Below are 24,445 nucleotides of genomic sequence, written 5' to 3' on the forward strand. Positions count from 1 at the left end.
GTGTTTTACTACACGCATGCATTTTTTCTGTTTAATTTTTTTTATTCATTTATTTTTCATGTGATGTTCAAGTCATGTGATTCTTTGAATATTTGATTCAACGATTTTTATTAATGAAAAGCAACAAAAAGGCAATAAATACAAAATACCCATTTATTTATTTTTTTTTTAGCAGCAAAGCATTGTACTGCCTGAGAAGATTATTTTATGCCACTGAAATTGAAATTGTGGTGCAGTGAGAGAGAAGTGGCTCCCAGTCCATCTATTCCACTCAGTCCTAGAGATATTTGGGCTCAGAGGCGAACTCTGAGGAACAGGGCCAAGCCTTCAAGTCTAGAGCATTGTTAGGCAAGCTAAGGTCTTTGGGTGCCATGTAAAGAGTCCCTGTAAAGTAGTGTTGCTCACGAATATTCGCAATGCGAATTTTATTCGCGAATATTGCAAATTCGTGAATTCGCGAATATTCGCGAATTTAGCACTATATATTCGTAATTACGAATATTCGTTTTTTTTTTTTTTTTTTACAGTACACATCACAGTGATCATCCGTCTCTGCTTCCAGCTTGTGTGGTGTAAAGAAGGCTCTAATACTACTGTGTGAGACTGGCGTGCGAAGTTTCGCATATGCGAAAATTTGCACATGTTAATTCTCGCATATGCGAATATTCGTATATGCAAATTTTTGTATATGCAAATTTTCGAATACGCGAATTTTCGCATGTGCGCAAATAAAACGCGAATATTAGGAATATGCGAATTTAGCAAATATATGGCGAATATTCGTCCATATATTCGCGAAATATCGCAAATTCGAATATGGCCGATGCCGCTTAACACTACTGTAAAGCTGTTGCCTTCTAAATAGATATTATCTAAAGTGTGAACCAATGTGAACAGAGCCATTATCATTGTCACAGTCTAATTTTCCAAAAAATACTCACATCTCCTGGCTCCCCTTTTTGTCCAGACTCTCCCTGCAAATGACACAATCCATATTTAAATTTAACAATTGCGCTTAATTGTATGAAAATGACACATATAAACAGAAAATATTGTTCAATGATTTATAAATTAGTATTTATGATTTATTACCTACACATTTGTGTGATATATGTATACACACATACACATAATTATATTTTCTGTATATATAGACACCAATTTCCTATAAGATTTATAATCACTGATGGATAAAGTAACATTGATTCTCTTTTTACAGTGGCATCTGTCAAGATATGAGATATGTTAGGTAGCAAGTGAACAGTTCTCAAAGGAGACATGTTTAATGGTGAGCACAATGGGCAAATGTATAGGCATGAGGAATTCTGGCAAGGTGCAAATTGTGATGACTAAATGGCTGGGTCAGACTGGAATCTGGTGTGGTACTCCCAGAATACAGTGATTAGTACCTAGTAAAAGTGGCGCAAGGAGGGAGTGCTTTGGGATTGAATGTTAGAGATTCTGATCTGATACCTGAGAAGATATACTATAGCACAAATATGTGTAATAAGACCAAGAGAGCACTTAAAGGCACCACCCATAAATTCCAAGATAAATGCAATATGTCGCTCCATACCCCCGCGTCTCGTCCACCAGCTCTTCCACCAGCCTCCCTGCACTGCTATACTCCCGTTTGTTCGGTGAACGAATAAAGAAGCCACAGCAAGAACATCTCAGTGAGTGCTCAGTATCTTTGTTTCTTATGCTTGTTCATATACTATAGCACAATTGATGGCTAAAACAAAAAATATAAGAACAAGCAATGCAATAGTGCTTGCTGTGTATAGGGCTGTGTAGCCAAAGACCAGAGAAAGTACCCATGCTGGCTCTTGCCCACCACCAAAAGCAGCAGAAAAAGGTGGCCTGGCCTAATAACATTCTCTTTTATATCAGGCTGACAGCTCTGTGTGATAAAACATCTAATACAAGGCAATGGCATTCTTTAAAGTTAATGGTCTCCTTTAGCAAGATAATACACCCTGCCACACTGTGAAAATTGTTCAGAAAATTAAAGAGTTCATTTAGTCAGACATCTGTTGAAAATGTCAGATAAAGAACACCTTCAGGCTTTCAAGGGTCTTGAAGAGTCTATGGTCCTCATTTACTATTGAAAACCCGACATGCTTTTTCGGCTTGTGCATCAGATTCTGGTGCATTGCACCAGAAATTCTGTCTGCGCCAGAATTTGCGCCAGAATTGCAAAAAACCTGACTAACTCTCCATTTTACTGAGAAAACCCAAAAAAGGGGCATGGCTGTCAGGAAAAGGCGGCGTGGCCCCAGAAAAGGGGTGTGTTCCTGACATTTTCACAAAAAACCAACATATTTACTAAGGTTTCCACAGAAAATGTAGTGGATTTGAGCTGAGAAAAACCAGACAGATCAGAGCATGTGTAAAAAAAAAAGCAAAATGTAGGGAAAGTACAAAATATAGGGAAACCTTAGTAAATGCGGTGGAAAAAATAATTGTAGGGAATTAAAACCCACAAAGAAACCTACACTCCACTCTTAGTAAATCAGGGTTTATGTCTTTTTGCAGAGGTGGACATATCGCCGCTGAAGCTGGTTCAGGGGCCCAGGGAGCTAAGTACAGTCTCATACTGGCCCCTGAGGCAGAGGGGGCTCCTGGGCTGGCATCAGCAAGTATTGGGACATCCTGTTCCAGGCCCACTCAGCTGCAGGGTGTACAGAGCATTTAATTGTATGTGCGTCCTACAGTTAAATGTGGTTTATAGACAAAATGGCCTTTTACCACTGGAAGCTAATTCCTACAAATCTCCGCAGACAAAAGGACCAATTTCCCAGTGGCTAATAGGAGGGTCATACTGAGCAAAGAAAAAGACTTATCTGTGAATAAATCTGCATTAAAAGACTAATATCCCAATGGAAAATGTTACAATTACAATGCCATATCATTTGTCCAAAATCATCAGTACTACTTCAGGACTAGAGTATTCAATAGCCTAAATATGATACAACGTGGTCTATAAAATGAAAGGCAGTAAGCGTATATACCAGCAGTTTGATATGTATGTTAATGTGGTTAAATGTGGAGCTTTGACAGAGCAGAGAGCCACTGTGTCATTGCTCTGTCAATCACTTTTTAAGCTGTCAGGAGAATCATGCTTGCGATCACAAGATGCCAAGAGAACTAAGGACTGCATGGGAGTCGAGCCAAGGGGATTATGGGAGAAGTAGGAAACCACCTTTAAGGGGGTAGGGGGAAACTACCTACAGAGTGGTGTGGGGCTATCTACAAGAGGGAAACTAACAACGGGGAGGGGGACTTACCTTAAAGGGGTAGTCCAGTGGTGAAAAACGTATCCCCTATCCTAAGGATAGGGGATAAGTTTGAGATCGCGGGGGGTCCGACCGCTGGGGCCCCCTGTGATCTCTCTGTACGGGGCCCCGGCTCTCGGCCCAGATAGCGGGTGTCGACCCCCGCACGAAGCGGTGGCCGACACGCCCCCTCAATACATCTCAATGGCAGAGCCGGAGATTGCCGAAGGCAGCGCTTCGGCTCTGCCATAGAGTTGTATTGAGGGGGCGTGTCGGCCGCCGCCTCGTGCAGAGGTCGACACGCCCCCTTCCCGCGGGCTGTCGGGGCTCCGTACAAGAGATCGCAGGGGGCTCCAGTGGTCGGACCACCCGTGATCTGCAACTTATCCCCTATCCTTAGGATAGGGGATAAGTTGCTCACCACTGAGTCACCACTGGACTACTCCTTTAAGAGGACAAACTACATAGAGGGTGTGGAGGGCAACTACCTACAAGAAACAAACTACCTGCATGTTGGAAACTATCTACAGGATGACTAACCAAGGGGAGGATCTACTTACAGGGATGGAACCTTTCTACAGAGAGAAATTATCTCCTTGGGTGGCTCCTACCCAATGGTGAGGCCTACCTACAAACTGGAAGGACCTGCAGAGATGATTTATGGCTGTAAAAAGCCATCATGGGGGTCTGTGCCGGATGGAGAAGAAAAAGGAAAGTGAATGATTCCGATCAGAGAAGATGTAATCTGTGAGCCGTTGGACATAATTGTACCGTAATGGTAGAGGTAGTGCTCATGGTGAGGCGGAATTAATTAGTCATTATATAGTTGTATCATTGGTAATATTTTTCTGTGTATTGAACATTTGGTTCAGTAGCAGTACGGAGGTAATATTTCATCACGGTATGGTAGTAATACTTGCACCTTATCGGCAACAATTTTATATTATAACTAATATATAAACTATACACACATTTTTGTGCGTGTGTGTATGTGTGGTGGGGGACAAATGTGTATTGAGGTTTTAATCTCTGAGTTTTTAGAAGTCTAGCCACTTCTCTGATGTCAACAGTTTAGCACATAGCTGTTTTATCTTTAACTAGATTTATTCTAGAGTGGGTAGAAGGCCTGTGTTAGGGGAGAGACCCTCATAAATTAACAGATCTATACCCTAGACACAAATAATCTGGCCCGTAACAGCATCTGCAACAATGTAACTCTACATAAATGAGCAGGGCACAGGAAAATTTTTTTGCAGTGCACGCCACTAGTTCTTATATATCTCCATAGTTTTCCCTCTCGAAAGTTGACATTTATGTTTTTAAATACATATACAGTAAAATATCACTCCACGTATTTGGTATGCATTTAACTGTCACAACGTATATATTAAATACTTGTACCTATTATAGGTCGGCATTGAACAGAGTTGAAAAAAATATGCTGCCTGTCTGTGAAAAATGTGTGGAGTTTTGCTGAGTGGACATGTAAAGCACATGCTAATCATTCAGGAGCTGGATACTCTGAACTGTTTGTTTACAGACCTGCAGCGGTGATGTCACATGGATGGGACCACTGTAGCCAATTACTAGTCTCAGCCAAACACCAATAATTGGCTACAGTGGTCCTGTCAACATGACATCACAGCTGAAGCAACTCTGCATACAAACAGAGGTGCATGAAGTGCACAGCGTAGGAGGAGGAGAGAGGTGAGTATTAGCTAGTTTGCTATTTTAGTCCTCTTCTAATTTGTATAGTTTCATATGCACCTGGCTGGGGTGTGGTTAGGTTATAGGGGAGGCAGGCACATTCTTTGCACAAAGGTCCTCTGCAATTTGTGTTTACCCTTGTCTTGTTATGTAATAGCTGTTTTGGCCCAATAGAGGGTCTTACACTTCTTGAAAAACAATGGGTAAAATAATGTGGCTGTGGGGGTTCGTATCCTTATTCAATACTGTAGCAGGGACAGCAGAGAGTACAGCTATTAAATGCTGCTCTGGCTAAAGTTTGCATAAGTCTGCATAAGATAAATATTAACGTTGTTGAGTTTTTATGTTACAAATATTAAAAACTCTATTCCTACTATTGTCACACATACTAAGTTTCCTAGTTCATGTAACCCACCATAATATTAAAGTAAATAAATTATGTGCAACCTTTTGTCCAGGTGGTGCATTGATTCCATCTTTGCCATCCATGCCATTCTTTCCAGATGTGCCTGGACTTCCCTATTACAACAACAAAACAACTATAAAATCCAATGGAAAACACAAGACATTTGAAGATGTTGCAGTACATCTGGCAACTTATGATGCCATTGATCACTCTGCTAACCATGCATTTCTCACTGTACTTCTTCTGACTGAAAAAGCCATAAAAAGGCAATTTTTTAGGTTTCAGAGAAAGTCATCATTATTACCTTTTCCCCTTTCTCTCCTTTATCTGGAACAGATTCTACCTGTAGACACAAAACAAAATTAGCCAATTGCTTAAGATAAAGACACACGGTTTTGTGCATGTACATAAATGTATGTTGTTGTTGCTACACTAAATGTTAGAACATTAAACATTGTTAGACCATTAAATATTGTTAGACCATTGGTCATCTTTTTATGGACCCATCTTTGCACAACAGCCCCCAAACTTTGATAGACCAGCAGGGCTTAGTTGTATAGATGTTGCCAACTTTACTGTATTCTTTATTGTATTATACTGTACTCTCTTTTGGAATCTAACAATGTACTCTTTTACTGGGGGATGAGATGGCTGGGCCTCCTACGTTCTTGAAAATAATTTCCAAAGTCTCCTGCTAGAATGGAGTGATGGTCACACTTCCACTCCATTCATTGTCATTGGGTGCTGCTTTAGATATTTTTTACTTATTCAGATAGCACTAACATATTCCGCAACACTGTATATCGGACCTGTCCCCATCAGGGCTAACGATCTTACCTCAGTATGTTTTGGAGAGTAGGACGAAACTGAATTACCCAGAGGAAACCCACACAAACACAGGAAGAACATACAAAATCTTTGCAAATGTTGCCCTGGTTGGATTTTAACTCAAAACCCCAGCACTGCAAGGCAACAGTATTAACAACTGAGCTTGAGTATAACAGTTGGACCCCTTTATCATCATGATCATACACTTATCCTGTGGATAGGGAAAGTGTGTCAATAGTTGGACAACCCCTTTAATGACCCAAACTGACAGCATCATAGACCCCTATCGTCAGTTCATTTTATTAGATCCATGGTCACGCTGGGCCTTTTGTATAGGCTACAGACACAAAAATATGTCCATATTATGCTTGTGTGAAAGCAGCTTAAAGCTGAGTAAATCAGTTTCATAGAGAGTGACTGGAGAGTAATATGTTTAATTTAATGTAATTTTTTTTTAGACTGTACTCTTTTATTGGCATGGCAGGGCCTCTCTTTTATCCTATTGTTTGTTTATTTTTTAGATTAACTGTCATTTTACCTGTTTAATACCTCCCTTATTGTAAACTTCTGCAAGATATGTTGGCAAAATATAAATAAGGAATATTATTAGTTAATTAATAAATCTACTCCAATGTTTTCACTAAGCAATCAGCATATTACCTACAATTAGTATATGCCGATAATCTAATGGAAGTTAAAATAAGGCAACTGTTCCATGCAACTTACCAAAGTATTGCCTGGAGGTCCTGGACGTCCTTCTGGACCCTTAAATGTGAAACAGACATTTATTTATTCTTTACAGCTAAGAAATCGTATATTGATGCAAACCCTATAACAACAGAGCTAATTAATTTACATGAAATGATGCATTTCCCAGTTAATCAAATATCATGAGCACTAACATGCAGCTGTCAGACAACTCATTATTAAGACTATTGCTATTCTCTTTGCTGGAATTAACAAGGAAAGGTAGTTTTAAGTAGCAGCACTTGGATTCTTTTACAGAGAAATAACAGATTGCTGATGCTAATAGTATGCTAAACTCTGTCCAATTTATTTAAAAAATAAATTCACAGACAAAAAAAAAACTAAAAAACACACACATTATTTAAAAAAAGCAAAACACATTATTTAACAAAATAATAGTCTGATTTTCAGTTTCTTCCAGCTCTAATAGTAAAAATGACTGTGTGCACTATTAGTGTTGAGCGGCATAGGCCATATTCGAATTCGCGAATATTCGCGAATATATGGACGAATATTCGTCATATATTCGCGAATATTCGCATATTCGTTATATCCTCGGTTTATTTTCGCATATGCGAAAATACACATATGCGAAAATTATCATATGTGAAAATTAGCATATGCGAAAATTAGCATATGCGAATTTTCGCATATGTGAATTTTCGCACGTCAGTCTCACACAGTAGTATTACAGCCTTCTTTACACCACACAAGCTGGAAGCAGAGAGGGATGATCACTGTGATGTGTACTGTGAAGAAAAAAAAAAAAAAAACGAATATTCGTAATTACGAATATATAGCGCTATATTCGCGAAATTCGCGAATTCGCGAATATGCTATATTCGCGAATAATATTCGAATTGCGAATATTCGCGAGCAACACTATGCACTATTACAAGACTGATAAAATTTGGCCTGAAAATTCCATTGTATCAGATTTCTCTTGTTTTCAATGGCATTCTGCTGCACTGTACACACGTCAGAATTTTCACAACAAATTAAAATTTTAGCCTCCACAAAAAAAAAAAAAAAAAGTGAAAGGCCAGTTTTTCTTTCCAGCAGAATCCGCTCGGGAATGCATTGCCATCTATGAAGACAGCACATTTTCAAGCGCTCGGACTGATTAATTGGCCCGAAATTCCACAGAAATTCTACCATGTAAACAGACTCTTAAAGAGTATTAGCTTAATCAGTCATTTGGTGAATTCAATATCTGCCAGTCGTACTAAATTAAAGGGGTACTCTGGTGGAAAACTTTTTTTTTTAATCAACTGGTGCCAGAAAATTAAACAGATTTGTAAATTACTTCTATTACAAAATCTTAATTCTTCCAGTACTTATTAGCTGCTGAATATTACAGAGGACATTTTTTTCTTTTTGGAACACAGAGCTCTCTGCTGACATCACGAGCACAGTGCTCTCTGCTGACATCTCTGTCCATTTAAGGAACTGTCCACAGTAGGAGAAAATCCCCATAGCAAACATATGCTGCTCTGGACCGTTCCTAAAATGGACAGAGATGTCAGCAGAGAGCACTGTGCTCGTGATGTCAGCAGAGAGTACTGTGTTTCGAAAAGAAAATAATTTCCTCTATAGTATTCAGCAGCTAATAAGTACTGGAAGGATAAAGATTTTTTAATAGAAGTAATTTACAAATCTGTTTAACTTTCTGCCATTAGTTGATTTTTAAAAAAAAGTTTTCCACCGGAGTACCCCTTTAACCCCTTAACCCCTTAAGGACGCAGGACGTAAATGTACGTCCTGGTGAGGTGGTACTTAACGCACCAGGACGTACATTTACGTCCTGTGCATAACCGCGGGCAACGGAGCGATACCCGTGTCATGCGCGGCTGATCGCGGATGCTGATCGCAGCCAGGGACCCGCCGGCAATGGCCGACGCCCGCGATCTCGCGGGCGTCCGCCATTAACCCCTCAGGTGCCGGGATCAATACAGATCCCGGCATCTGCGGCAGTGCGCGATTTGAATGAATGATCGGATCGCCCGCAGCGCTGCTGCGGGGATCCGATCATTCATAACACCGCACGGAGGTCCCCTCTCCTTCCTCCGTCCGGCTCCCGGCGTCTCCTGCTCTGGTCTGTGATCGAGCAGACCAGAGCAGAAGATCGCCGATAACACTGATCTGTTCTATGTCCTATACATAGAACAGATCAGTATTAGCAATCATGGTATTGCTATGAATAGTCCCCTATGGGGACTTTTCAAGTGTAAAAAAAATGTAAAAAAAATGTAAAAGTAAAAAAAAAGTGAAAAATCCCCTCCCCCAATAAAAAAGTGAAACGTTCGTTTTTTCCTATTTTACCCCCAAAAAGCGTAAAAAACATTTTTTATAGACATATTTGGTATCGCCGCGTGCGTAAATGTCCGAACTATTAAAATAAAATGTTAATGATCCCGTACGGTGAACAGCGTGAACGAAAAAAAAAAGTCCAAAATTCCTACTTTTTTAATACATTTTATTAAAAAATTAAATTATAAAAAAGTATTAAAAGTTTTTTATATGCAAATGTGGTATCAAAAAAAAGTACAGATCATGGTGCAAAAAATGAGCCCCCATACCGCCGCTTATACGGAAAAATAAAAAAGTTAGAGGTCATCAAAACAAAGGGATTATAAACGTTCTAATTTGGTTTAAAAGTTTGTGATTTTTTTTAAGCGCAACAATAATATAAAAGTATGTAATAATGGGTATCATTTTAATCGTATTGACCCTCAGAATAAAGAACAGATGTCATTTTTACCATAAATTGTACGGCGTGAAAACGAAACCTTCCAAAATTAGCAAAATTGCGTTTTTCGTTTTAATTTCCCCACAAAAATAGTGTTTTTTGGTTGCGCCATACATTTTATGATATAATGAGTGATTTCATTACAAAGGACAACTGGTCGCGCAAAAAACAAGCACTCATACTAGTCTGTGGATGAAAATATAAAAGAGTTATGATTTTTAGAAGGCGAGGAGGAAAAAATGAAAACGTAAAAATTCAATTGTCTGAGTCCTTAAGGCCAAAATGGGCTGAGTCCTTAAGGGGTTAATGACAATGGACGTAAATGTACGTCATGGTGACGTGGTACTTAGCACACCATGACGTACATTTACGCGCCGCCATGATTGCGAACACCGGACCGGTGCTCTCGTCATGCACGGAAGGTTCCGGCTGCTATCAGCAGTCAGGGACCCGCCGGTAATGGCAGACATCCGCGATTGCGCGGATGTCCGCCATTAACCTCTCAGATGCGGTGATCATTACAGATCACGGCATCTGCCGTGGGGATACGATCATCCAGCATGGCAGCCGGAGGTCCCCTCACCTCCGGGTCTTCTGCTCTGGTCTGAGATCGAGCAGACCAGAGCAGTAGATCACCGACAATACTGATCAGTGCCATGTCCTATACAAAGTACTGAACAGTATTAACAATCAAATGATTGTTATGAATAGTCCCCTATGGGGTATAGCCGCATGCGTAAAAGTCTGAACTATTAAAATATATTGTTAATTATCCTGTACGGTGAACGGCGTATACGTAAAAAAAAATTAAAAGTCCAAAATTGCTGCTTTTTTGCCACATTTTATTCAAAAAAGAATTTATAAAACATGTTTAAAAAGTAAAACCTAAGCAAAAGTGGTACTGATAAAAACTGCAGATCATGGCACAAAAAATGAGCCCTCGTACCGCCCCATATATGGAAAAATGAGAAAGTTATAGGTGGTCAAAATAGGGAAATTTCAAACATACTAATTTTGTTAAAATGGTTTGAGTTTTTTTTTAAGCGGTGCAATTATTGAAAAGAATATAACATGGGTATCATTTTAATCGTATTGGCCCAAAGAATAAAGAAAACATGTCATTTTTACCAGAAAGTGTACAGCGTGAAAACAAAACCTTCCAAAATTTGTTAAATTGCTCTTTTCTTTTCAATTTTCCCACATAAATAATATTTGTTTGGTTGCGCCGTACATTTTATGGTAAAATAAGTGATTTGTAAGTAATTACAAAGTACAATTGGTGACACAAAAAACAAGCCCTCATATGGGTCTGCGGATGGAAATATAAGAGCGTTATGATTTTTAGAAGGCGAGGAGGAAAAAACAAAAATGCAAAAATAAAATTGGTCTGGTCTTTAAAGGGGTACTCCGCCCCTAGACATCTTATCCCCTATCCAAAGGATAGGGGATAAGATGTCAGATCGCCACAGTCCCACTGTTGGGGACCCCCAGGATCGCCGCTGCGGCACCCCGCTGTCATTACTGCACAGAGTGAGTTCACTCTGCACGTAATGACGGGCAATACAGGGGCCGGAGCATCATTTCGTGACGGCTCCGCCCCTGACGACGTCACGGCCCGCCTCCTCAATACGAGTCTATGGGAGGAGGCGTAGCGGTCGTCACGCCCCTGCCATACACTTGCATAAGGAGGCGGGCTGTGATGTCATGAGGGGTGGAGCCATGACGTCACGCTGCTCCGTCCCCGTCCCCGAACTCGCTCTGTGCAGTAATGATAGCGCGGTGCCGCAGCGGGGATCCCAGGGGTCCCCAGCAGCGGGACCGCGGCGATCTGACATCTTATCCCCTATCCTTTGGATAGGGGATAAGATGTCTAGGGGCGGAGTACCCCTTTAAGGCCAAGATGGGCCTGGTCCTTAAGGGGTTAATCAAAACCTGGACACATGGTATAAAAAGGTAATCTCACTCAAAAACAGTCTGGGCACATAAAACTGACCAGTTGGATCACACTCTATTTATATTAGTTTATAATAACACAATAATAAAATGGGAAACATAGGAATAAACTATTAATTGGTGCTTACTCTTTGGCCTGGTGGTCCAGTGTCTCCTTTTTCTCCATTTAAACCTGAATTCCCTGGAGGGCCTAATTCTCCCTTATCCCCCTAAACAATAAGATAAAATCAAAAAGAAAGTTTATTTATATATATATATATATATATATATATATATATATATATATTATTATTATTATTATTATTTTTTTTTTTTTTTATACTGATAATGACCAAACATTATTATGTAACCATATAAAGTGTTACAATTTAAAAACCTTGCCTTTTCTCCTTTGACAAGTAAACTGTTATCGACTGTGGTAACCTAAACATAAAAAATATTAATGTAATGTGACACAAAGATTGTTGATACAGCTTACTATAGTATTAAAATATTTAATATACTTACAGTTGTTCCAGGTGGTCCTGGCTGCCCCTATGGAGAATAAATAAGATCTTAATATTATCAATATTATATAGAGTAATATGCTCTACTACTTAAAGGGGTACTCTGCTGGAATTATTATTGTTTTAAATCCACTGATGCCAGAAAGTTAAACAGATTTGTAAATTACTACTGTTTCAAAATCTTAATCCTTCCAGTACATATAAGCTGATGTACATGTGGTGGTCCAGTATGGGATGGTGTTTCCCCGTACTCTCCTGCCCTGTTAGGCAGTGTCTCTCAGTGTCCCCAGGGCCCCCTGCAGTTGTTTTCCCCCATATAAATATGTTATGCATTTTATTGTGTGTTGTGACTTTAATAAATGTATCATGTGATTGTTACCCAGGAGGTACTAGTGACCAGCTAACCCCAAAGGTGGCCTATGGGTTCCCTGCTAGTCTCCCCTATATAAACCCTGGGTGGAGCTAGCCTCTCTCTCTTTGCTCCAAGTCTTTGCTGAGGTCAGTCATGCCTATAGTGTGTGTCCAGAGCAGTGGAGGCCTCAAGTCAAGTTCTGCAGCCTCAAGTCAATTGCAAGTAAGCTGAAGTCCCTATCCTGTCAGTCAAGTCAAGTCTGTCTACTCAGCGTGGCCTGCACTAAATTCTCCTGTCTACTACAAGTCCCAGCAAACCTGCGAGGTCTCTGTGTCACTGGTGACCTCCTTGGGCCCTGGCTGTACTGCATAGATTGTAACAACTGTCTACCTTCAGTAAAGCTACCATTGTCCGTAACTTGGCGTCGGTGTCTTCATTGCCACCGTGCCTAGCCATAGGCTTAACCACACCCTGGCGTCACAAACACAAGGGGTTAATACCATATGCCCTGCACCTCACACCCTGCTGCCATACCACATATACTACAGAGGAAGTTCTTTTCTTTTTGAATTTCTTTGCTGTCTGACCACAGTGCTCTCTGCTGACACCTCTGTCCATGTCAGGAACTGTCCAGAGCAGGATAGGTTTGCTATGGGGATTTGCTCCTACTCTGGACAGTTCCTGACATGGACAGAGGTGTCAGCAGAGAGCACTGTGGTCAGACTGAAAATAAATTCAAAAAGAAAACTTCCTGTGCAGCTGATAAGTACTGGAAGGATTAATATTTTTAAATAGAAGTAATTTACAAATCTGTTTAACTTTCTGGCACCAGTTGATTTAAAAAAATAATAAAAAAAAGGCTACCACCTCAAGCATATTCCAATGGGGAAATATCTTTCAGGGGTTTTAGGTACATACAGATAATACCTCAAAAAGGAGGCAGCACAGAAATGGGAGTGTCAATGTTACCATCATTTCTCTGGGAAAAGCAGCTGACTTACAGGATCTCCTTTGTTTCCTTTTTTGCCATCAATACCCTATGAAAAATAAAGATGCAATAAGCTTTTCATGTTTTTTTTATAATTTTTTTTATATAAAACAAAGTACATAAAAATAAAATGCAAATACTTAAAGTGGTACTCTGGTGAAAACCTTTTTTCTTTTAAATCAACTGGTGGCAGAAAGTTAAACATATTTGTAAATTACTTCTATTAAAAAATCTTAATCCTTCCAGCACTTATTAGCTGCTGAATGCTACAGAGGACATTTTTGGAACACTGATGACATCACGAACACAGTGCTCTCTGCTGACATCTCTGTCCATTTTAGCAACCATGCATAGCAGATGCACAGCAGATGTATGCTAAGGGCAGCATGGTGGCTCAGTGGTTAGCACTTCTGCCTTGCAGTGCTGGGGACATGGGTTCAAATCCCACTAAGGACAACAATAAATAAAGCGTTATTATTATTATAATAACGTCAGCAGAGAGAACTGTGGTCGTGATGTCATCTTAGAGCATTCCAAAAAGAAAAGAATTTCCTTTGTAGTATTCAGCAGCTAATAAGTACAGGAAGGATTAAGATTTTTTAATAGAAGTAGTTTACAAATATGTTTAACTTTCTGCCACCAGTTGATTTAAAAGAAAAAAGGTTTTCACTGGAGTACCCCTTTAAAGGGGTATCTTAGTTGTGTAAAAAATGTATATATTGCTGGAGCTATGGAAAAATATATAAAGAAATTAAACAAACAAACTATACTTCTACTATACTACTCCCAGTTCCCTGCTGGTAGCACTGCAGCTCATGTTCTTCTGCTAAAAGTCCTCCACTGTTCATCTCTTCAGCCCGCTTCCATGATGAACATTTGGAAGCAGGACCTGCTGCCATTGACTGGCTGAGCTGGCAGGTCCTGCTCAGAGCATTCATCTCAGAAACAGGCAGGGACAAGCAGTGGGGGCCAAAAGCAGAACAACAAGACTGGAAGTAAGTATATATATATATATATATTTTTTTTTTTACATCGTTAGAAAACTTCTTTAAATAGTAAAATCCAAAGCAACTGAGAAATGAATAGACGGCACTCACCAATTCTTACTGTGTACAAGGCAGGAAGAAGCATAACTAGCGCAAAACAATTGTTGCTTCTCTCATTGAAATGACCCTGTAATTAGTGATGAGCGGCATATGCCATATTCGAATTCGCGATATTTCGCGAATATGAGGACAAATATTCGTCCCATATTCGTGAAATTCAAATATTCGTGATATTCGTGAGGTTTCTTTTCCATTGCAAAATTTCGCTTGTCTGCGCATGCGCGCTATGACATCATGCGAGAACGGAGATCATTTCCTGGATCTTTGCCAGTTGCTTTTCGCAGCGCGATTTTCTGCTGCCCTGCGCACCAAAGATGGTGGGGAGTAACTTTTCACCAAGTGAGTAAATACTGCTGATTTGTGTAAGTAATTTCACCACTGTTATTTCATTATATTTAACTGCATTTTAGACTAGTTTAAAAGTTATGATATAAGATCAGATAGCAGTGTTTCCCAAACAGTGTGTCTCCAGCTGTTGCAAAACTACAACTCCCAGCATGCACTGACAGACCATGCCTGCTGGGTGTTGTAGTTTTGCAACAGCTGGAGGCACCCTGGTTGTGAAACACTGAGTTAGGTAACAAACTCTCAGTGTTTCGCAACCATTGTTCCTCCAGCTGTTGCTTAACTACAAATCCCTGCATGCAACTCGCTGCATCCCCCCCCCCCTCTCCCCCAATGTGAATATACAGGGTACATTTACATGGGCAGGGGCTTGCAGTGTGTTTGTAGCTGAAGCAAAATTTGCGTTGCAGCTCAAACTCTCAGCGGGAAACTACTGTGAATCCCCGCCCGTGTGACTGTACCCTAAAAACACTACATTACACTACACTAACACAAAATAAAAGTAAAAATACTACATATACACATACCCCTACACAGCCCCCCTCCCCTCCCCAATAAAAATTAAAAACGTCTGGTACGGCACTGTTTCCTAAACAGAGCCTCCAGCTGTTGCAAAACAACTCCCCAGCATTACCGGACAGCCATTGACTATCCAGGCATGCTGGGAGTTTAGCAACAGCTGGAGGCACCCTGTTTCGGAATCACAAGCGTACAAAACCCCTATGTCCACCCCTATGCAATTCCCTCATTTAGTCCTCAAATGCGCATGGCGCTCTCACTTTGGAGCACTGTGTTATCTGTGGTATTACATAGGACTGCAGGTCACATCTACTACATTATCGGTACTCAGAGAGTTATCACTATGTTATCCGTGGTGTTACATAGGACTGCAGGTCACATCTATACATTATCTGTACTCAGAGAGTTATCACTGTTATCTGTGGTGTTACATAGGACTGCAGGTTATATCTACTACATTATCTGTACTCAGAGAGTTATCACGGTGTTATCAGTTGTGCTTCTTCTGTTTTTAAAAAAAAAACAATTGGGTTCTCTTCTGCTTTTAAAAAAGCAATTGGTTGTCACAGGATACAAGGCACAAAGGACGCAAGCAAAAGGACAGAAACACTCTCCTCTCTAAACCACCATGTGAATCTGCAAAGGAATGCTGGTGGGGAGTGATGTTATATACTGGTCGTGCAGGCAAGTTTCTATTGGTTGCTAGGGACGTTGCTAAGCTCTGACAACTGTGCTTGCAGAACTCTCATTGGCTCACAGGCATAAGTAGGGCGGAATTTCAAAGAATTTTCGCATGGATAAACCTTTTGCCTCACAGTCTCATCCCTGGGTCTTTAATGAAATGATACAAGCATTGCATTTATCAGTCGAAGGAGATTCCTACAATGTGCTCAGTTTTTAAAACAGTTTGAAAAAAAGACGAATATTCGTAATAGCAAACTTTTAGCGCGAAATTCGTAATATTCGCGAATTCGTGAATATACGATATTCGCTGCGAATATTCAAAATGCAAATATTCGTGAGCAACACTACCTGTAATAAGTACCTGCTTTTATCTGATGGAATAAAGTGTAACAGCAAGAATTGGTGAGTGCCGTCCATTCATTTCTCACATGCTTTAGATTTGACTGTTACTGGATTTTTGGGACTGAGCACCATCAGCAGACACCACCTCAGAATTATGACTGTGCCTGAATAGACTGAATAACCAGAATATCGTATGTCTGGACAGCTTGATTTAGCAGTTCCAACTTGCATTTCTCTTATACTTGGGACCCGTTTAAATAGAACAAGATCCAATGCATTTTATTGTTCTTAATGTCAGGCGTACACAAATGAAAGAGTAAAATAATGAAATCATCCTTACATCTTTTCCTGGCGGTCCCATCTCTCCTTTTAGTCCAGAGTCACCAATACGGCCAGGAAGTCCTGTGGTGCCCTAAAGAAATATTTAAAATATTAACATAAGACAAACTGAGCCCCATTTACATCTAAAAATTGTCTACTGTATCAGGTAAACTAACTTAGTTACTAGAGATAAGCGAACTTACAGTAAATTCGATTCGTCACGAACTTCTCGGCTCGGCGGTTGCTGACTTTTCCTGCATAAATTAGTTCAGCTTTCAGGTGCTCCCGTGGGCTGGAAAAGGTGGATACAGTCCTAGGAGACTCTTTCCTAGGACTGTATCCACCTTTTCCAGCCCACCGGAGCAACGCAAAGCTGAACTAATTTATGCAGGAAAAGTCAGCAACCGCCGAGCTGAGAAGTTCGTAACAAATCGAATTTACTGTAAGTTCGCTCATCTCTACTAGTTACTATAGCCATTTTATCATTTATTTTATGAGGTTATATGTTAACAATAAAATGTTTATGAGACCTCTGTCACGATGCCGGCTGGCAGGTAGTGGACCCTCTGTGCCAGAGAGGGATTGGCGTGGACCGTGCTAGTGGACCGGTTCTAAGCCACTACTGGTTTTCACCAGAGCCCGCCGCAAAGCGGGATGGTCTTGCTGCGGCGGTAGTGACCAGGTCGTATCCACTAGCAACGGCTCACCTCTCTGGCTGCTGAAGATAGGCGCGGTACAAGGGAGTAGGCAGAAGCAAGGTCGGACGTAGCAGAAGGTCGGGGCAGGCAGCAAGGATCGTAGTCAGGGGCAACGGCAGAAGGTCTGGAAACACTGGCAAGGGACACACAAGGAACGCTTTCACTGGCACTAAGGCAACAAGATCCGGCAAGGGAGTGCAAGGGAAGTGAGGTAATATAGGGAGTGCACAGGTGATAACTCTAATTGGAACCACTGCGCCAATCAGCGGCGCAGTGGCCCTTTAAATCGCAGAGACCCGGCGCGCGCGCGCCCTAGGGAGCGGGGCCGCGCGCGCCGGGACAGAACAGACGGGGAGCGAGTCAGGTAGGAGAGCCGGGGTGCGCATCGCGAGCGGGCGCTACCCGCATCGCGAATCGCATCCCGGCTAGCAGCAGGATCGCAGCGCCCCGGGTCAGAGGACGTGACCGGGGCGCTGCAGCGGAGGAGGTGAAGCGAGCGCTCCGGGGAGGAGCGGGAACCCGGAGCGCTCGGCGTAACAGTACCCCCCCCCTTGGGTCTCCCCCTCTTCTTGGAGCCTGAGAACCTGAGGAGCAGACTTTTGTCAAGGATGTTGTCCTCAGGTTCCCAGGATCTCTCTTCAGGACCACAACCCTCCCAGTCTACTAAAAAAAAATTTTTTCCTCTGACCTTTTTGGCAGCCAAAATCTCCTTGACCGAGAAGACGTCCGAGGAGCCGGAAACAGGAGTGGGAGGAACAGATTTGGGAGAAAAACGGTTGAGGATGAGTGGTTTGAGAAGAGAGACGTGAAAGGCATTAGGGATACGAAGAGAAGGAGGAAGAAGAAGTTTATAAGAGACAGGATTAATTTGACACAGAATTTTGAAAGGACCAAGATAGCGTGGTCCCAACTTGTAGCTAGGGACACGGAAGCGGACATATTTAGCGGAGAGCCATACCTTGTCTCCAGGGGAAAAAACGGGGGGAGCTCTTCTTTTCTTATCCGCGAACCTCTTCATGCGTGAAGAAGCCTGTAAGAGAGAATTTTGGGTCTCTCTCCATATAATGGAAAGGTCACGAGAAATTTCATCCACAGCGGGCAGACCAGAGGGCAAGGGGGTAGGGAGGGGGGGAAGAGGGTGACGGCCGTACACCACGAAAAATGGGGATTTGGAGGAAGATTCAGAGACCCTGAAGTTATACGAGAATTCGGCCCATGGAAGGAGATCTGCCCAGTCATCCTGGCGGGAGGAAACAAAATGTCGCAAATAATCACCCAGGATCTGGTTAATTCTTTCTACTTGTCCATTGGACTGGGGATGATATGCAGAGGAAAAATTTAATTTAATCTTGAGTTGTTTACAGAGAGCTCTCCAGAATTTAGACACGAATTGGACCCCTCTATCCGAGACAATCTGCGTAGGCAACCCGTGAAGACGAAAAATGTGTACAAAAAATTGTTTAGCCAACTGAGGCGCAGAAGGAAGACCAGGAAGAGGAATGAAATGTGCCATTTTGGAGAATCGATCAACGACCACCCAAATAACGGTGTTGCCACGGGAAGGGGGTAAATCAGTAATAAAATCCATACCAATCAGAGACCAAGGCTGTTCGGGGACAGGCAGAGGATGAAGAAAACCAGCGGGCTTCTGGCGAGGAGTTTTATCCCGGGCACAGATAGTGCAGGCTCGCACAAAGTCCCCAACATCCGTCTCCAGAGTTGGCCACCAATAGAAGCGGGAGATGAGTTGCACAGATTTCTTGATGCCCGCATGACCTGCGAGATGGGAGGAGTGACCCCATTTGAGGATTCCGAGGCGTTGGCGTGGAGAAACAAAGGTCTTTCCTGGAGGAGTCTGTCTGATGGAAGCAGGAGAAGTGGAGATCAGGCAGTCAGGTGGAATGATGTGTTGCGGAGGGAGATCAACTTCTGAGGCATCCGAGGAACGAGAGAGAGCATCGGCTCTAATGTTCTTATCGGCAGGACGAAAGTGAATCTCAAAATTAAATCGGGCAAAGAACAGAGACCACCGGGCCTGGCGAGGATTCAGCCGTTGAGCCGACTGGAGGTAGGAGAGGTTCTTGTGGTCGGTGTAGATAATAACAGGAAATCTTGATCCCTCCAGCAGATGCCTCCATTCCTCAAGTGCTAATTTAATGGCTAGAAGTTCTCGATCCCCGATGGAGTAGTTCCTCTCCGCTGGAGAGAAGGTCCTAGAGAAAAAACCACAAGTGACAGCATGCCCGGAAGGATTTTTTTGTAGAAGAACAGCTCCAGCTCCTACTGAGGAGGCATCAACCTCCAATAGGAAGGGTTTGGAAGGGTCAGGTCTGGAGAGCACGGGAGCCGAAGAAAAGGCAGACTTGAGTTGTTTAAAGGAGTCTTCTGCTTGAGGAGGCCAGGACTTGGGATCAGCATTTTTCTTGGTTAAAGCCACGATAGGAGCCACAATGGTAGAAAAATGTGGAATAAATTGCCTGTAATAATTGGCGAACCCCAAAAAGCGTTGGATAGCACGGAGTCCGGAGGGGCGTGGCCAATTTAAGACGGCAGAGAGTTTGTCTGGATCCATCTGTAGTCCCTGGCCAGAGACCAAATATCCTAGAAAAGGAAGAGATTGGCATTCAAACAGACATTTCTCAATTTTGGCATAGAGTTGGTTGTCACGAAGTCTCTGAAGAACCATACGGACATGCCGGCGGTGTTCCTCTAGATTGGCAGAAAAAATTAGGATATCGTCCAGATATACCACAACACAGGAGTATAATAGATCACGAAAAATTTCATTGACAAAGTCTTGGAAGACGGCAGGGGCATTGCACAGTCCAAAGGGCATGACCAGATACTCAAAGTGTCCATCTCTGGTGTTAAATGCCGTTTTCCACTCGTCCCCCTCTCTGATGCGGATGAGGTTATAGGCGCCTCTTAAGTCCAATTTAGTGAAGATGTGGGCACCTTGGAGGCGATCAAAGAGTTCAGAGATGAGGGGTAAGGGGTAGCGGTTCTTAACCGTGATTTTATTAAGACCGCGGTAGTCAATGCAAGGACGTAGGGAGCCATCTTTTTTGGAGACAAAGAAAAATCCGGCTCCGGCAGGAGAGGAGGATTTACGGATAAAGCCCCTTTTTAGATTCTCCTGGACGTATTCGGACATGGCAAGAGTCTCTGGGGCAGAGAGAGGATAAATTCTGCCCCGGGGTGGAGTAGTACCCGGGAGGAGGTCGATAGGGCAATCATAAGGCCTGTGAGGAGGTAGAGTCTCAGCTTGTTTTTTGCAGAAAACATCCGCGAAGTCCATATAGGCCTTGGGGAGACCGGTTACTGGAGGAACCACAGAGTTACGGCAAGGGTTACTGGGAACCGGTTTTAGACAATTCTTGGAACAAGAGGACCCCCAACTCTTGATCTCCCCAGTGGACCAATCCAGGGTTGGGGAATGAAGTTGAAGCCAGGGAAGTCCAAGGAGAATCTCCGAGGTGCAATTGGGGAGGACCAAAAGTTCAATCCTCTCATGATGAGATCCGATGCTCATAAGAAGGGGCTCCGTGCGGAAACGTATGGTACAGTCCAATCTTTCATTATTTACACAATTGATGTAGAGGGGTCTGGCGAGACTGGTCACTGGGATGTTGAACCTGTTGACGAGAGAGGCCAAAATAAAATTTCCTGCAGAACCAGAGTCCAAGAAGGCCACTGTAGAGAAGGAGAAGGCAGAAGCAGACATCCGCACCGGCACAGTAAGACGTGGAGAAGCAGAGTAGACATCAAGGACTGTCTCACCTTTGTGCGGAGTCAGCGTACGTCTTTCCAGGCGGGGAGGACGGATAGGACAATCCCTCAGGAAGTGTTCGGTACTAGCACAGTACAGGCAGAGGTTCTCCATACGGCGTCGTGTCCTCTCTTGAGGTGTCAGGCGAGACCGGTCGACCTGCATAGCCTCCACGGCGGGAGGCACAGGAACAGATTGCAGGGGACCAGAGGAGAGAGGAGCCGAGGAGACGAAACGCCTCGTGCGAACAGAGTCCATATCTTGGCGGAGTTCCTGACGCCTTTCAGAAAAACGCATGTCAATGCGAGTGGCTAGGTGAATAAGTTCATGTAGATTAGCAGGAATTTCTCGTGCGGCCAGAACATCTTTAATGTTGCTGGATAGGCCTTTTTTGAAGGTCGCGCAGAGGGCCTCATTATTCCAGGACAATTCTGAAGCAAGTGTACGGAATTGTACGGCATACTCGCCAACGGAAGAATTACCCTGGACCAGGTTCAACAGGGCAGTCTCAGCAGAAGAGGCTCGGGCAGGTTCCTCAAAGACACTTCGGATTTCCGAGAAGAAGGAGTGTACTGAGGCAGTGACGGGGTCATTGCGGTCCCAGAGCGGTGTGGCCCATGACAGGGCTTTTCCGGACAGAAGACTGACTACGAAAGCCACCTTAGACCTTTCAGTGGGAAACAGGTCCGACATCATCTCCAGATGCAGGGAACATTGGGAAAGGAAGCCACGGCAAAACTTAGAGTCCCCATCAAACTTATCCGGCAAGGATAAGCGTATCCCAGGAGCGGCCACTCGCTGCGGAGGAGGTGCAGGAGCTGGCGGAGGAGATGACTGCTGAAGCTGTGGTAGCAACTGTTGTAGCATAACGGTCAGTTGAGACAGCTGTTGGCCTTGTTGCGCAATCTGTTGTGACTGCTGGGCGACCACCGTGGTGAGGTCAGCGACAACTGGCAGAGGAACTTCAGCGGGATCCATGGCCGGATCTACTGTCACGATGCCGGCTGGCAGGTAGTGGACCCTCTGTGCCAGAGAGGGATTGGCGTGGACCGTGCTAGTGGACCGGTTCTAAGCCACTACTGGTTTTCACCAGAGCCCGCCGCAAAGCGGGATGGTCTTGCTGCGGCGGTAGTGACCAGGTCGTATCCACTAGCAACGGCTCACCTCTCTGGCTGCTGAAGATAGGCGCGGTACAAGGGAGTAGGCAGAAGCAAGGTCGGACGTAGCAGAAGGTCGGGGCAGGCAGCAAGGATCGTAGTCAGGGGCAACGGCAGAAGGTCTGGAAACACTGGCAAGGGACACACAAGGAACGCTTTCACTGGCACTAAGGCAACAAGATCCGGCAAGGGAGTGCAAGGGAAGTGAGGTAATATAGGGAGTGCACAGGTGATAACTCTAATTGGAACCACTGCGCCAATCAGCGGCGCAGTGGCCCTTTAAATCGCAGAGACCCGGCGCGCGCGCGCCCTAGGGAGCGGGGCCGCGCGCGCCGGGACAGAACAGACGGGGAGCGAGTCAGGTAGGAGAGCCGGGGTGCGCATCGCGAGCGGGCGCTACCCGCATCGCGAATCGCATCCCGGCTAGCAGCAGGATCGCAGCGCCCCGGGTCAGAGGACGTGACCGGGGCGCTGCAGCGGAGGAGGTGAAGCGAGCGCTCCGGGGAGGAGCGGGAACCCGGAGCGCTCGGCGTAACAACCTCAAATGTCTTACATATTGTAAAAACTAAGAAGTCTCTCATTTAAAAATATTAGTTGCAGATTAGATGACAATATACAACTGCCATGCATTCTACCTTCAGACAAATTGTATTTCAGTACCACTAGGTATCTATTTACATGAAAAGAGAAAAGGCTTACCCTTTGCCCTTTCTCTCCCTGTTCACCTTTCATCCCAGGTTCTCCCTAGTAAATAAGAAAAAGACATCTATAAATGACTGACTATTTCCATATCATTGATATAGTTTTAATCAATACTGTTGCAAAGAGAGAAACCTACTACTGGATGATGGAATGTCGCATGCCAATTAAAATCTACAGTTTCATCTATAGGCTGCAGGCAATGCATTACAATACCGTCAAAAAGGCTTGCATCAAAAAAGGTGTTCATATAGGGTTCAGTAAAACAAACCTAATGATATGCAACTATGTTTGGACTGTTTTATGCAGTACACACTTTATTTGAGACACAAAAAAACCCATTGCAGCATATAGAGGAAATGTGATGTAAACAGTTGCTCTAAGGGCTTGTCACACTGCCGGAGTGCTCCACTAAAGAAATCCCCATTGGCCAATCTGTTGGAAGGATGAGAGTTGGGTGGAGAAAAATATAGTGCATGTCTTATTTTTTTTCTCCTTTCTACTCCTGTAAAATACTGAACCATTGGGATCTGTTAATGTCAGTTGTGCTCAATGAGCTGAACGGACCCTAGATCAGTTGAAGCACAACAGCCGTGTGAACTTGTGCTTGAGCCTGTGAAATGGTTCATGCTGACCTTCATTACAAATGAGTAAGATCTAATTAGATTGATACATTACCTTCATACCAGGATCACCTTTTATACCTTGATCACCCTAAAGAAAATATTAATGACCATTAAAATTTGTTTGACAAAAATGTATTTATAGTTGTAAGTAGTGAAGAGGGATACCTTTCGTCAAACCACCCACTGGAACTAAAGTGACAGGTGCCATGCCCTCTTTTCTAACAGAGCCTCACTAGGCCATGCCCCTTTTCTAACAGGGCATCACTAGGCCACACCCCCTTTTCTAACAGATCCTCACTAGGCCACACCCCCTTCCCTGCAGAGCTTTGCCCCCCTTTCTCTTACATTCACTCACGTAGTCTCCTACATGGATGTGAATGTTTATAGTGTGGGCCGCCCCAAATATGTAAACCCCACAGGACTGCATAGCAGAATGCCCCCTTCCCTGCATAGCTTCACCCCCCCCTTTCTCTCACATTCACTCATGTAGTCTCCTAAATGGATGTGAATATTTATAGTGTGGGGGCCCCCCACACCCCGAGTAATATGTAAACATGTTCCGATAAGTCTGCGTAGCAGAATGCCCCCTTCAGTGCATTACTTCACCCCCCTTTCCCTTACATTCCCTCATGTAGTCTCCTAAATGGATGTGAATGTTTATAATG

General features: G+C 43.3%; 1 protein-coding gene across 1 annotated transcript in view; it reads right to left on the reverse strand.

Moving 5' to 3' along the window:
- LOC130367428 (collagen alpha-1(VII) chain-like) overlaps window positions 1–24,445 on the reverse strand; it is a 522,098-nt gene that overhangs the window by 259,495 nt on the left and 238,158 nt on the right. Inside the window, exons 50-60 of the mRNA XM_056569846.1 lie at window positions 23,833–23,868; window positions 23,155–23,199; window positions 16,851–16,922; window positions 13,528–13,563; window positions 12,176–12,202; window positions 12,050–12,091; window positions 11,797–11,877; window positions 6,946–6,984; window positions 5,696–5,734; window positions 5,433–5,504; window positions 942–974 (exon numbers count right to left, since the gene is read on the reverse strand). Of these exons, the coding sequence (XP_056425821.1) occupies window positions 942–974; window positions 5,433–5,504; window positions 5,696–5,734; window positions 6,946–6,984; window positions 11,797–11,877; window positions 12,050–12,091; window positions 12,176–12,202; window positions 13,528–13,563; window positions 16,851–16,922; window positions 23,155–23,199; window positions 23,833–23,868 (522 nt within the window). The remainder of the gene's footprint in view (window positions 1–941; window positions 975–5,432; window positions 5,505–5,695; window positions 5,735–6,945; window positions 6,985–11,796; window positions 11,878–12,049; window positions 12,092–12,175; window positions 12,203–13,527; window positions 13,564–16,850; window positions 16,923–23,154; window positions 23,200–23,832; window positions 23,869–24,445) is intronic.

The sequence above is a fragment of the Hyla sarda genome, chromosome 4 (genome assembly GCF_029499605.1).
Source record: "Hyla sarda isolate aHylSar1 chromosome 4, aHylSar1.hap1, whole genome shotgun sequence".
NCBI classification, from domain to species: Eukaryota; Metazoa; Chordata; class Amphibia; order Anura; family Hylidae; genus Hyla; species Hyla sarda.